The sequence below is a fragment of the Orycteropus afer genome, unplaced genomic scaffold (genome assembly GCF_000298275.1).
Source record: "Orycteropus afer afer isolate SDZICR_OR568_19922 unplaced genomic scaffold, OryAfe1.0 scaffold00307, whole genome shotgun sequence".
Classification (NCBI taxonomy): Eukaryota; Metazoa; Chordata; class Mammalia; order Tubulidentata; family Orycteropodidae; genus Orycteropus; species Orycteropus afer.
Window position 1 is genome coordinate 3,370,537 of NW_006921894.1, and position 13,736 is coordinate 3,384,272.

General features: G+C 37.3%; 1 protein-coding gene across 1 annotated transcript in view; it reads left to right on the forward strand.

Annotated features, from left to right (window-relative positions):
* SPIRE1 (spire type actin nucleation factor 1) overlaps positions 1-13,736 on the forward strand; it is a 629,523-nt gene that overhangs the window by 362,572 nt on the left and 253,215 nt on the right. The window contains exon 5 of the mRNA XM_042782409.1: positions 1,783-1,908. Coding sequence (XP_042638343.1) covers positions 1,783-1,908 — 126 coding nt within the window. The remainder of the gene's footprint in view (positions 1-1,782; positions 1,909-13,736) is intronic.

Below are 13,736 nucleotides of genomic sequence, written 5' to 3' on the forward strand. Positions count from 1 at the left end.
TGTCTGTGTTAATTGGTTTCCCTTTTCTTTGTTGAAGAGGGTCTGTGCAATCCTTCTGCCTAGTCCGCCATCTTGCCCCGCCTCTAACTTTTCGTTTTTCCCATGCTGCTCTCATGATTCTTCCTTTGACTTTGGTTTTGGTGAGTTTGTTGATGATATGTCTTGGTGTTTTTCTTTTAGGGTCTATCCTGTTTGGGGTTCGTTGGACTTCCTGAATAGATATATTCCCATCTTTCATCTTATGAGGGAAGTTCTCCTCTAACAAATCTTGGACAATTTTCTCAGTGGTTTTATTTTTCTCTTTCTGTTCTGAAACTCCGGTGACACGTAGGTTATTCCTTTTGATGGTATCCCACATGAATCTTAGGCTTTCTTCATTTTGTTTTGATCTTTTTTCTGATTGATCCCTTTCCAAAGAAGTATTCAGATATTTGTTTTTAATCTCATGAATTCTGTCTTCCATTGCATCAATTCTATTCCTTTGCCCTTTCAATGTGTTATTTATTTCTGACAATTTAATATTAATCTTCTGCATTTATGTTTGTGGATTTAGAATCATTTCTAATTTTTCATGTATTTTGTCATTTTCTTCTTGTATTTTCTTCCAAAATTCTTCTAGGGTATTGTCTTGTGTTTTCCTTAGTCTGTCTCTCAGTCCTTTGAAGATACCTAAATATAATTATTTTGAATTCCTTATCAGGGAGTTCCAATGCTTCTTCTTCCTCAAGGATGTGTTTTGAGTCTGTATCCTGGTCCCTTGTTTCTCCTGCTTTTTGTCTTGATTCTTTGTGTAGACTGTGATGCTCTGTTGTCTCCGAGACATTGTGACATTTTTGTGTTTATATTTAATTGGTGATTATATGTTGGGAGTGACTTGCCCACAATTTTCATTTTCTTTGTTTTGTTTGTATTTTATATATACAGGCAGGGCACTGTGCTGTGCTCCTCTATTCACTAGTTGACAGCACTTATACACTTACCACCTGTCTCCTTTCCTTTGTCAGCCTCTCGTATGTCCTTGCCAACCCCGGCAAACAGAGCCTGTTCTTAGGTCCCTGGAATCCGAATTAGAATGCTATCACTTTAAAATCCAAAATGGTTGCCACTAAATATCCCAAATGGCTGCCACGTGTAAACAATCAAAATGGCTCCACCCTCTGGGCAGCAGAAAGTCCACAGCTCAGGTTGTCTCCCTCTTGGCTGTTTCCCTTCCTAGTCATAGGCCACCAGAGGAGTTATCCCTGCAGTCCTCTGTGACCGGGACTGATCTTTAGGTCAATTCCCAGGTCCCAGCACCACTTGGACAGGTTCAGGTCTCATTAGAGTAGCTCATAGTCCACAGCTCCAACCGTCTCTGTACTCACTGTTTTCATTCAGGTTTTTCCATTAGTTGGTGCCTAATCCACTTCTGTATAGTTCCTTTCAAAGCTCAGTATTCCAGGATTATCTTCTGTATCTCTGTCAACTGGTTTTTCTTTTCTTTGTTGAAGAGGGTCTGTGTTGCTTGTCTTCCTATTCCTACATCTTCGACATCTATAATTTAAAAATATTAGCTAATTCCAGTTAGGTTACTTGTGGTATTGATGTTTTGTTAGTAAATGACTTTTCTCATATAATTGTATAGGTGCTACTGATGGTCTTATGATGTGTTAAGCCTTTGGCAATGAGAATTGCCTTACTCTCTGATACGAAAATGTGGATGTAATGAGTGTGTTAATTTTTAAGGTACCAAAAACTCAAAATCTCAGATAAGCACTATTATTTTAATTTTCTCTTTTGTAGTTGTGTGCTGCTCATCTCCCAACTGAATCAGAGGCACCAAATCATTATCAGGCAGTATGTCGGGCACTATTTGCAGAAACAATGGAGCTGCATACCTTTTTGACTAAAATTAAGAGTGCAAGGGAGGTAAGTACTACGCTGTGATATTTCTTGGTATTGTGAAAGAAAGATTATATTTTCAACATTGTCATTTATATTTTTTTGCAACATTTATTAGCATCCTTCTGGTGAGTGCTGAAAAACATTTAGGAAAAAAGCCACATAGGCAAAAAAGTACCATTTTTAAAAGCAGTTATTTCCATACAAATTTCTTACAAATGGGAAATAAATACTACCAGTTTAATCAGTTTTCCAAGGAGCTCTGGCGGCATAGTGCCTAAGGCATTTGATTGCTAACCATAGGTTGGTGGTTCAAACCTACCAGCCGTTTCTTGGAAAGAAGATGGAGCAATCTACTTCCGTAAAGATTTACCACCTTGGAAACCCAAAATGGGTTGCTATGAGTCAGAATCAACTCGATGACAGTGAGTTTGGCTTTGGAATCAGTTTCCCATATGATTTACTTTTCACCTGTCTTTTCTTCTGTCCATTTTGAAACATGTTCGTTCTTCTTTCAGAATAGGATAAGAACTCAGGTATGAATTGACTTTCACATCTGATTTAGGTATTTCAGAGTGAGACTAATTTAATATTTAATGAAGGAAGTTGGAATTAATATTCAAGTAATCTAAAATCTTATTTTAGTCATTTATAATTGATATATCAATATCCGAGTTAAGAATGTTATTCTGAGAGTCCAAAGAGGCTCATTCTAACTTATTTTAAAAGATGTATCACCATATATTTTTTACACAGTTGACTGTAAAGATTAAATGAGAGTCTGTATACACTATTTCACACAGTATCTAGCAAAAAACAGGAATACAATAAATGATAGATAATGGCTATCTCTTTTATGATAAAATACAAATTTAGTTTAAAACTTAACTATGATACACTGTTTCAGAAGGGACACCTGTGAAGTGGGAAAGAGTGGAAGGAAAATCCTAAACTGGCATTCTGTATTAAACGAATTTGCCCTGGCAAAAAAGTAGGTGGCAGATGTCTCAGCTGGATCACTGTTCAATCCATTCTACCTGTATTAATAAGAAACATAATCAGTATTTACCTTTCTTTTTATGACAGGCCAATGAAAAACTATGCATATTTTTTCTTAAGATTTGTATTTGTGCCCATTCCAAAGAAAGGTTATCCAGTAGAATGCAGACATTATAAAATAATATTATTAATATCACACACAAGTAAAACTTTGCTGAAAATAAATGGTTGCAGCAGTGCATAAATAGAGAAATGCAAGAAATTCAAGCAGGATTCAGAAAAAGATGTGGAAGGAGGATATCATTGCTAATGTCAGATAGATCTTGTCTGAAAGTAGACAATAATAAAAAGTTGTTTACCTTTGTTTTTTTGACTATACAAATGTATTCATCTGTATACATCAAAACAAACTGGATAACATTTTGAAGAATGAGAATTCCAGAACACTTCATTGTGCTCATGAGGAACCTGTACATAGAACAAGAGGCAGTTGTTTGAACAGAATAAGGGGATACTTCATGGCTTAAAATCAGGAGAAAGGTGTGTGTCAGGGTTGTATCCTTTCATAAAACTTAATGAATCTGTATACTGAGCAAATAATCTGAGAAGCTGGACTATATAAAGGAGAATGTGGCATCACAATTGCAGGAAGAGTCATTAACCACCTGTGATATGCAGGTGACATAACCTTGCTTGTTAACAGTGACAAGGACTTGAAGCACTTATTGATGAAGATCAAAGAAAATTCCTCACAACTGGACCAAAACAACAACATGATAAAGGGAGAAAAGATTGAAGTGTCAAGGATTTCCTTTTACTTGGATCCACAGTCAGTATCCATGGAATCATCAGTAAAGAAATCAAATGACATATTTCCATGCCATACTTTTGAGGGCCCTCTGGATGGATTTGAACTGCCAAACTGTTGGTTAAGAGCCAAGCTTTTAAGCATTTGCAAAAACTGCAGGTTCTTTGAATGTAAAACAGTAGTTCTTATCCTCTGGTCAAGGGTATCTGTGAACTTGGATGGGAAATTGTGTATATTGACTACCCACTAACTGAAAGTATACATTCCTTCATTATGAATCTAGATGACAAACTGTGGTAGTATTAGCATATCTGAGACTTTGTTATCAGTAGAGAGCACTGAGCATATTACTTTACAAATGTAACATACAGTCTTGAATATAGTCAGCACCAGTTTGGAATTAATTATACTTCTCAACTGATTGTACTGTATTAGTATATATAGATATATTAACAACAAACTGTATTGGGAAAATCTGCAAAAGACCTCTTTAAAGTATTAAAAACAAAGATGTCACGTGAGGACTGAGGTCTACCTGACCTTAGTGTTTTCTGTCACCTCATATGCATGGAAAAACTTGACGATGAATAAGGAAGATTGAAAAACCAATATCTTTGAATTATGGTCTTGGGGAAGAATACTGAATATGCCATGGATGTTCAGAAGCATGAACAAATCTGTCTTGGAAGAAGTACAGCCAGGGACTTCTGGTAAGATGGCAGAATAGGCAGACAAGCTAGACAGACCCTCTTCAACAAAGAAAAAACAATTGACACAGATAAGGATGATAATCCTGGAACCCTGAGCTTTGAAAGGAAGGATACAGAAGTGGATTAAACACCAACTAGTAGAATAACCTGAATTAAAACAGTGAATAAGGAGACAAATGGAGCTGCAGACTGTTAGTTATCCTGATGTCAGGGACACTTTGAATATTTCCAAGTGCTGTTAGGACCTAAGAATTAACCCCAAAATTGGCCCTGCTTGCCAATGGCTACAGGGACGACTGTGCTGGTGGCTGATGACTAAAAAGGGAAACTTCAAAGTAGGAGACACACTGAACATTGGACTTTCAGCTGTCCAGAGGGTGCAGCCATTTTTAATGTTTACTAGCAGCAGCCATTTTGGATGTTTAAAGTGACAGCATTCTCATTCAGATTCCAGGAACCTAAGAATAGGCTCCTCTTGCCAAGGACAGCATGGACATACGAGAGGCTGACAACTGGGAAGGAGACAGGTGGTGAGTGCATAAGTGCTTCCAATTAGCAAATAGAGGAATACAGTACCCTGTTTACTCAGATACATCCAAACAAAACAAAGAAAATGAAAATCTTCAGTGAATCATTCCAACACACAATCACCAGTTAAATATAAATACAAAAATATCACAGTGTCTCAGAGACAACAGACCATCACAGTCCACACAAAGAAGTAAGATCAAGGAGTAGAAATAAGGGACAAGAATACAGACCCAGAACACATCACCGTGGAAGAGGCAGCATTGGAACTCCCTGATAAGGAATTCAAAACAACTATGTTTAGGTACCTTCAACAGGTTGAGAGACAGATCAAGGAAAGCACTGACAAAATTGAGGAAAACACAGACAAAACTCTAGAGCAATTTTAGAAGATGGTAAAAGAACAAAATGACAAAATAAATGAAAAATTATAAATTATACAAAATCTACAGATAGAAATCCAGAAGATTAATACTGAATTTTCAGGAAGAGATAACATATTGAATGGGCAAAGGAGTAGAAGTGGATGAATGGAAGACAGAATTAGTGAGGATGAAGACAGATACTTTTAATACTTCCGTGGAAAGGGATCAGTCAGAAAAATGATCAAAACAAAATGAAGAAAGCTGAAGGTTCATGTGGGATACCGTCAAGAGGAATAACCTCATGTAATAGGAATTCCAGAAAAGGAAGAGAGAAATAAAACCAAACAGGAAATTGTCAAAGATTTGTAGGAAGAGAAATTCCCTGATATGGGGAAAGATGAGAATATATCCATTTAAGAAGTCCAGTAAACCCCAAACAGGATAGAACCCAAAAGAAAATCACCAAGACATACCATCATTAAACTCACCAAAACCAAAGAAAAAAAGAATCCTGAAAGTAGCAGGGGAAAAACAAAAAGCTACCTACAAAGGGCAACCAATAAGACTAAGTTCTGATTTCTCAGCAGAAACCACACAGATGAGAAGGCAATGGGATGGTACATATAAAACCCTGAAAGAAGAAAACTTCCAACCAAGAATTATATAACCTACAAAGTTGTCCCTCACCTATGATGAGGAAATTAGGAAGATAGGAGAAATGAAGGGGATTTGTTAAAACCAGACCAACCTCACGAGATGCGAATGGGAGTCCTTTGGACAGAGAATCAACAACAGCAAACAACAACTGACCATTAAAACAAATGATGACATAACCCAGAAACCAACTCAGTTATGGAAGTATCCAAAGTAAATAAGCCTATAACATTTTAAATGGGGAACCAGAGACATCAATTGGCAAAAGAGGACAAGTACAAACCAAAAAGAGGGAAAAAATGTGTAGTTACAGAATTTCTAAATGGGCAGGAACTCAAGACAATTGCATGATAGAACAAACTGTTCTAAACTTGGGAAGAAACTTATAAATCACAGGGTAACCTCACAGAAAAATGATAAACCATCACATCAAAATAAAAAGGAGGACAAGCACAAATATTTAGCAAATGCCAAAACATAGTAATGAAGAAAGTGATAATATGATTCATAAACAAAACAAGTTCAGCACAGAAAATTGTATGAAACAAAGAAATCAGTAAGTAACACCACAAAAAAACACATAACAAAATGACAGCAACCAGTTCATACTAGTCAATAATTAATGTCAATGGATTAAATGTACCACTCAAGAGACGGAGAGTTGAAGACTGGATAAAGAAACATAACCCATCAAAATGTGTCTACAAAAGACACACCTTAGAGATGACAACAAAAATAGACTAAAAATGAAAGGTGGGAAAAAGATAAATCAAGCAAACAGCAACCATAAAAGAGCAGAAGTGATGATATTAATTTCTGATCAAATTGACTTTCAGACAAAAACTACCGTAAGAGACAAGGAAGAACATTATATAATGATCAAAGAATCGATAGAACAAGAGAACATAGCCATAATAAATATCTATGCATCCAGTGAAAGATCCCCAAAACATATAAATCAGACTTTAAGAGAATTGAAAAGACAAATAGGTGACTCTACAGTCATTGTAAGAGACTTTAATATACCATTTTCAATCAAAGGAAGAACATTTGGAAAGAAATTTTAAAAATATGCATAAGAAATAAACAATAAAATCCACCAACTTGACCTTATAGGCATGTACAGAGCACTTCACCCAACAACAGCCCAATATACATTCTTTTCCAGTACAGATGGAACATTCTACAGGACAGACCATATGTTAGGCCACAAAGCAAGCCTCAGTAAATTTAAGAACATTGAAATACTGCAAAGCATCTTCTCAGATCACAATGGTATAAAATTGGAAATCAATAATAGGAAGATGAACAGAAAAAGAGCAAATGTATGGAAACTACACAACACTGCCCTTGAAAACGAATGGGTAAAAGAAAGAAATAAAAAAAATACCTTGAATCAAACAAGAATGAAAATACAACATACCAAAATCATTAGGACACAGCAAAAGCAGTGATCAGAGACCAATTTTTAACAATAAATGTACACATCAAAAAAGAAGAAAGAGTCAAAATGAACATCTTAGCTCAGCATCTCCAACAATTAGAAAAAGAGCAGCAAAAAAAAAAGTCTGCAGTCACCAGAAGAAAAGAAATAATATAGATTTGCAGAAATAAATGAAATAGAAAATAGACAATAGAAAAAATCAACAAGACTAGAAGTTGTTTTTTGAAATAATTAATAAAATTGACAAACCACTGGCAAATTTAACAAAAGAAAAGAAGAAAATACAAATAACATGAATAAGAAACAAATTGTTCAGTGTCACAACAGAACCAACAGAAATTAAAAGGATAATATCAGAATACTATGAAGAACTATACTCCAAAAAATTTGAAAATCTAGAAGAAATAGACAGATTTATAGAAATATACTACTTACCAAAATTAACACAGATTGAGATAGAAAATTTGAACAGACCCATAACAAAAGAAGAAATTGAACAGGTCATAAAAAAAAAAAAATTACCAAATAAAAAATCCCTGGTGGCACTGCTCGTCTCACTGGAGAATTCTACCACATGTTCAGAGAAGAACTGACACTAATGATACTCAGAACTATTCCCGAAGGTAGAAAAGGATGGATTCCTACCAAATTCATTTTGTGAAGCAAGCATAACCTTGATACCAAAACCAAGCAATAACGTCACTAAAAAGGAAAGCTATAAACCAATATCCCTCGTGAATCTAGATGCAAAAATCTTCAACAAAATCCTAGCCAATAGACTCCAACAACATATCAAAAATATAATGTATTATGAGCAAGTGGAATTCATACTAGGTATGCAAGGATGGTTCAACATTAGAAAAACAAGCAACGTCATCCACCAATAAATAAAGGAAAAAATCCACATGATCATATCAATCAGTGCAGTAAAGGCATCTGATAAAATCCAACACTCATTCCTGATAAAAACTCTCAGCAAAATAACAACAGAAGGGAAATTCCTTAACATAATAAAGGGCATATATGCAAAATCAACAGCCAACATTATTCTCAATGGAGAGAGACTGAAATCATTCCCCTTGAGAACAAGAACCAGACAAGGATGCTGTTTGTCACCACTTCTGTTCAACATTGTGTTGGAAGTCCTAGCCAGGGCAATAAGGCAAGAAAGAGAAATCAAAGGCATCCAAATTGGTAAGGAAGAAGTCAAACTATACCTGATGATATGATCCTATACATAGAAAACTCAAGAGACTCAGCAATAGAACTGTTGGAACTAATAGAGAAGGTTAGCATAGTGGCAGGGTACAAAATCAACATACAGAAATCAGTTGGATTCCTCTATACCAGCAAAGAGATTGCTGGAAAGAAGTAAAGAAATCAATACCATTTACAATAGCTATCAAGAAAATAAAATACTTGGGAATAAATCTCACTAGGGACAAAAAAGACCTGTACAAAGAAAACTACAGAACACTATTTCAGAAAATCATAAGACATCTATAAATGGAAGAACATATCATGTTGTGAATAGGTTGATTGAACATTGTGAAAATGTCAACACTGCCTAAAGCAATCTATACATTCGATGCAATCCCATTCCAAATCCCATCAACATTCTTTTTTTTTTTTTTAATTTATTGTGATTTGGGTGAAGATTTACAGAGCAAATTCACTTTCCATACAGCAGTTCACATATACTTTGTCTCCTGTCATTGACCACAGTTTACCAGAATGCAACAGCTCCCCTCCCACTTCCTCCCCATAGTTACCTCTTCCCAGTGTCCATCCCTCCATACTCTCCTGCCCCCTGAGCTGTCTACCTGTGCATAAGCAGCCCTTCCTTCTCCCGTGATTGTTCTCTCCAGGGCGTGTGTCTACTTGAGGTAAATGTTTAACTCACATGCCTGTACTTTGTTTGGCTGGAAACCACAGGTGTGGGTTCAATTCCAGGCCTGAAGGGCAGCTAGGGGCCATAGTCTCAGTGGTTCCATCAGGCTCTATTGGACCAGCAACATTCTTTAAAAATATGGAAAAAAAAAAAAAAAACCCACTAATTTTATATGGAAAGCAGAGAGACTTCAGATAAGCAAAGTACAATTGAAGAAGAAGAACAAAGTATGAAGTCTCACATTCCTGGATCTCAAAACCTACTGTACAGCCACAGTAGTCAGAACAGCCTGGTATTGGTGCAACGACAGACACATAGACCAAAGGAATAGAATTGAGAACCCAGAAATAGATCCGTCAACCTATGGTCAGCTGATTTTTTATGAAGTTCTGAAATCCATTACATGGGGAAGAGACTGTTTAACAAATGGTGCTGCCAAAACTAGATAGTCATTTGCAGGAAAAATGAAACATGATCCATACCTCACACCATACACAAAAACTAACTCCAGATGGATCAAAGACTTAAATGTGAAACCAAAAACTATCAAATTCCCTAAGGAAAAAATAGGGGCAAATTTAGTGGCCCTCATTTATGCCATAAACAGAGTATCAAGTATAACCTAAAATGTACAAACAGCAGAAGATAAACTAGATGAGTGGGACCCTCTAAAAATCAAATTTGTATGCACTTCAAAAGACTTCTCCAAGAGTGAAGAGAACCTACAGATTGGGAAAAAATAATCAGCAATGACATATCTGACAAGGGATTCCGCTCTAAAATTTATAGAAAACTCCAACACCTCAAAAGCAAGAAGATTAACAATCCAATTAAAAATTGGCAGGAGACATGAATAGACACTTCACCAAAGAAGATATTCAGGCAGCCGACAAGCATGTGAGGAAATACCTGTTCACAATCATCAGCCATTAGAGAGATGCAAATCAAAACAACAATGAGATACCATCTTGCCTCATCATTAATAGCAAAGTTCAACAGAACAGAAAATAACAAATACTGGCCTGGATGTGGAGAGATTGGGTCTCTCATACACTTCTGTTGGGGCTGTCAGATGATCCAACCACTGTGGAAAGCAGTATGACGATTTCTTAATAAGTTGCAATTAGAAATAGCATTTGACCTAGCCATTCCATTACTAGGTATACATTCTGAAGAAGTGAGATCCAGGACAAGAACAGATAGATGCACACCCATGTGCATCGCAGTACTATGTACAGTAGCAAAAAGATGGAAACAACCTAGTTGCCCATCAACAGAGGAATGGATAACCAAACTGTGGTATATACATACCCACAGGGGAATACTATGCAACACTAAAGAACAGTATACAATCTGCAAAACACTGCATAAGATGGATGAACATGGAGGACATTATGCTGAGTGAAATAAGTCAATCACAGAAGGACAAATACTGTATTAGATCATTTTTGTAAAAAGTCAAGGAAAGGTTTATATATGGAGGAAAACGTTCTTTGTTGGTTACCAGGGGGGGTGGGAGGGAATAAGAGGGAACACTGCAAAAATAAAATAAATGAATAAATAAGAAGTACAGCGTGAGTGCTCCGCAGAAGTGAGGATGGCAAGATTTCATCTCACATACTTTGAACATACTAGGAAGGATCAGTCCCTGGAGTAGGCCATCATGCCTGGGAAATAGAGGGTCAATGGAAAAGAAGATTCTCAATGAGGTGGATCGACACTGTGGCTACAGCACTGAGCTTAAACATAGCAACAATTTGAGGATGGCACACAACCAGACAATGTTATGTTCTATTGTGCATTGGGTTGCTGTGAGTCATAAATGACTTGACAACTCCTAACAACAACAACAGCATATGTTATTTGAAGAAAATTTACATATTTATTATTGTATAGATATTCCTTTTGGAAAGAACCAGAGAAAGTACAATTTGATCAAAAGATTTAGAGCAAGCAACTGAAAGTACTTCCTCAACTAATATTTATTAAGTAGTAGAAAAGACTGCTTTTGAAGGTTTTAATTGCCTTTCCCATGTAGTTAAAGTTGTATTTTCCTTCCCCAGAGAGACAAACATTATTTTAGGATGTAAGTACAGTCTTTGGGTTAGTAAAGTAAACAGATTCTTAAAGTACTTCTGTCTTAGGCTGGATCTCTGGAGAAGCAAAACCCATGAAGCTTATATATGTATGTATGTATGCATAGAGAGAGAAAAATTATCTCAAGAAAATGGCTCATGCAGTTGTAGAGGCTGGCAAGTCCCAAGTCCATGAGTCAAATACTAAGCTGGAGTCTTCCCCAACTCATGCAGTACAAGAGCTGAAGAACCCAAGACTGGCAGGCAAATACAGCAGGGTACTGGTTTTGGAGGCTGATGAATCCAAAATTCGCAGGTAAAAAATAGCACCCTGTTGATTTACAGGCTGTGAAGGCAACAATCCCAAAATTGGCAGGCAGTATGGCAATCTACTGGCTCAAGTCCAGGAACTGGAGATAATGATGAGCCAGATACAGGGTCTGGATCCAGCAGAATGTCAGAGAACTCCAGAATATATTTGGTCATGTTGTCAGAAGGGACCATTCTCTGGAGAAGGATATCATGCTTGTAAAGTGGAGGGTCAGTAAAAAAGGGGAAGGCCTTCAATGAGATGGACTGACACAGTGCCTGCAACAGTGGGCTCAGGTATATCAGGGATTGTGAGGCTGGCATAGGACTGGGCAGTGTTTCCTTCTGTTGTACACAGAGTTGCTGAGTCGGAGCTGACTCGATGGCACCTAAAAACAAATAACAACCTATATATACACACACATATATATATACGTATGATGCAGGCCACATCCATGAGAAAACTCCCTGTCAACTCATTGATTGCTAATGGTAGATCTTATCAGGGAGGTGATTACATTACATCAGATCTCATCTTGGGGGATGACTACATCATTACATTACTGCCAAACTACATCATAAGTGCCAAACCACTGAGAATCATGGTCCAGCCAAGTTGACACACAACCTTAATCATCATACCTTCTGATTCAGACATTCCTAGAAGTAATTTCTGAGCTTGAAAAACAATAGTAATAAATATTTTTTAAGACTGTACCCTAATGGGAGGACCTCTGGTAGAACAGTGGTTAAAAGCATAGTCAGTGGTTCAACCACCAGCCACTCCACAGGAAAAAGATGAGGCTTCTATAAAGAACTACAGCTTTGGAAACCTATGGGGTAGTTCTACTCTGTTCTGTAGGGTCGCTGCGAGTCACAATCGACTTGATGGTAGTAAGATTTTTTCATTTTTGTTTTACCGCAATGGGCTTTAAAAATTTTTTTTTTTTTTTTTTTTTACCTCTTGGGAGAGTGAGAGAAAGGGGCTTAAAATCCAGGAACCCGGACAGAGGAGCAGTCAGCCGTAGGGATCCAGGTAGGGGAGAGGGAACCCAGACAAGCCCAAAGCAGCAGGGTGGGAGAGATGGAGAAAGGGGATTAAAAGGCCCAGGAACCTGGACAGAGGAGCAGTCAGCCACAGGGACCCAGGTAAGGGTGGCATGAGAGGTTTCCAACAGGGAGAAAACTTGTCCTACCATGGTGATGTGTTGATGTGAGTTTTGAGGCCAAGCCACTGGTGTTTCAAACTCAGTGGGATGCACATGGTGCACAGGTATCAGCCCAGCTTACAGACTGAGACAGACTAGGAAGAGGCTGTCCACTTCTCAAAGAATTGGCCAGGGAAAATTTTATGAATAGCAAAGAAACACTGTTTGATACATTACCACACAACTTTATGAATAGTCCGATTAGGTTAGAAGGCTCTCAAAACAGGACTGGGAAAGATCTGCATCATCTGAGTAAACCCAGCCTTACTCGTATGGATAAGTTAAAGCTTTCGAGACCTCTGTTTGCTGATGTGGCACCACTCAAATTGAGGAGAAATAGCTGCAGACATCCATTAATCATCGGAACATGGAATGTACGAAGTATGAATCTAAGAAAATTGGAAGTTGTCAGAAATGAAATGAAACTCATAAAGATTGATATCCTTGGCATAGGTGAGCTGAAGTGGACTGGTTTTGGCCATTTTGAATCAGACAACCATGTGATCTACTATGCCAGGAATGACAGTTTGAATAGGAATGGCGTGGCATTCATCATCACAAAGGATGTTTCAAGATCTGTCCTGAAGTACAGTGCTGTCAGTGATAGGATAATATCCATATGCCTACAAGGAAGACCCATTAATACGACTATTATTCAAATTTATCCCCCAACTACCAAAGCCAAAGATGAGGAAATTGAAGAATTTTATCAACTTCTGCAGTCTTAAATTGACCGAACGTGCAATCAGGATGTGTTAATTATTACTGGTCACTGGAATGCAAAAGTTGGAAACAAAGAAGAATCACCAGTAGTTGGAAATTTTGGCCTTGGTGACAGAAATAATGCTGGAACTCACATGGTAG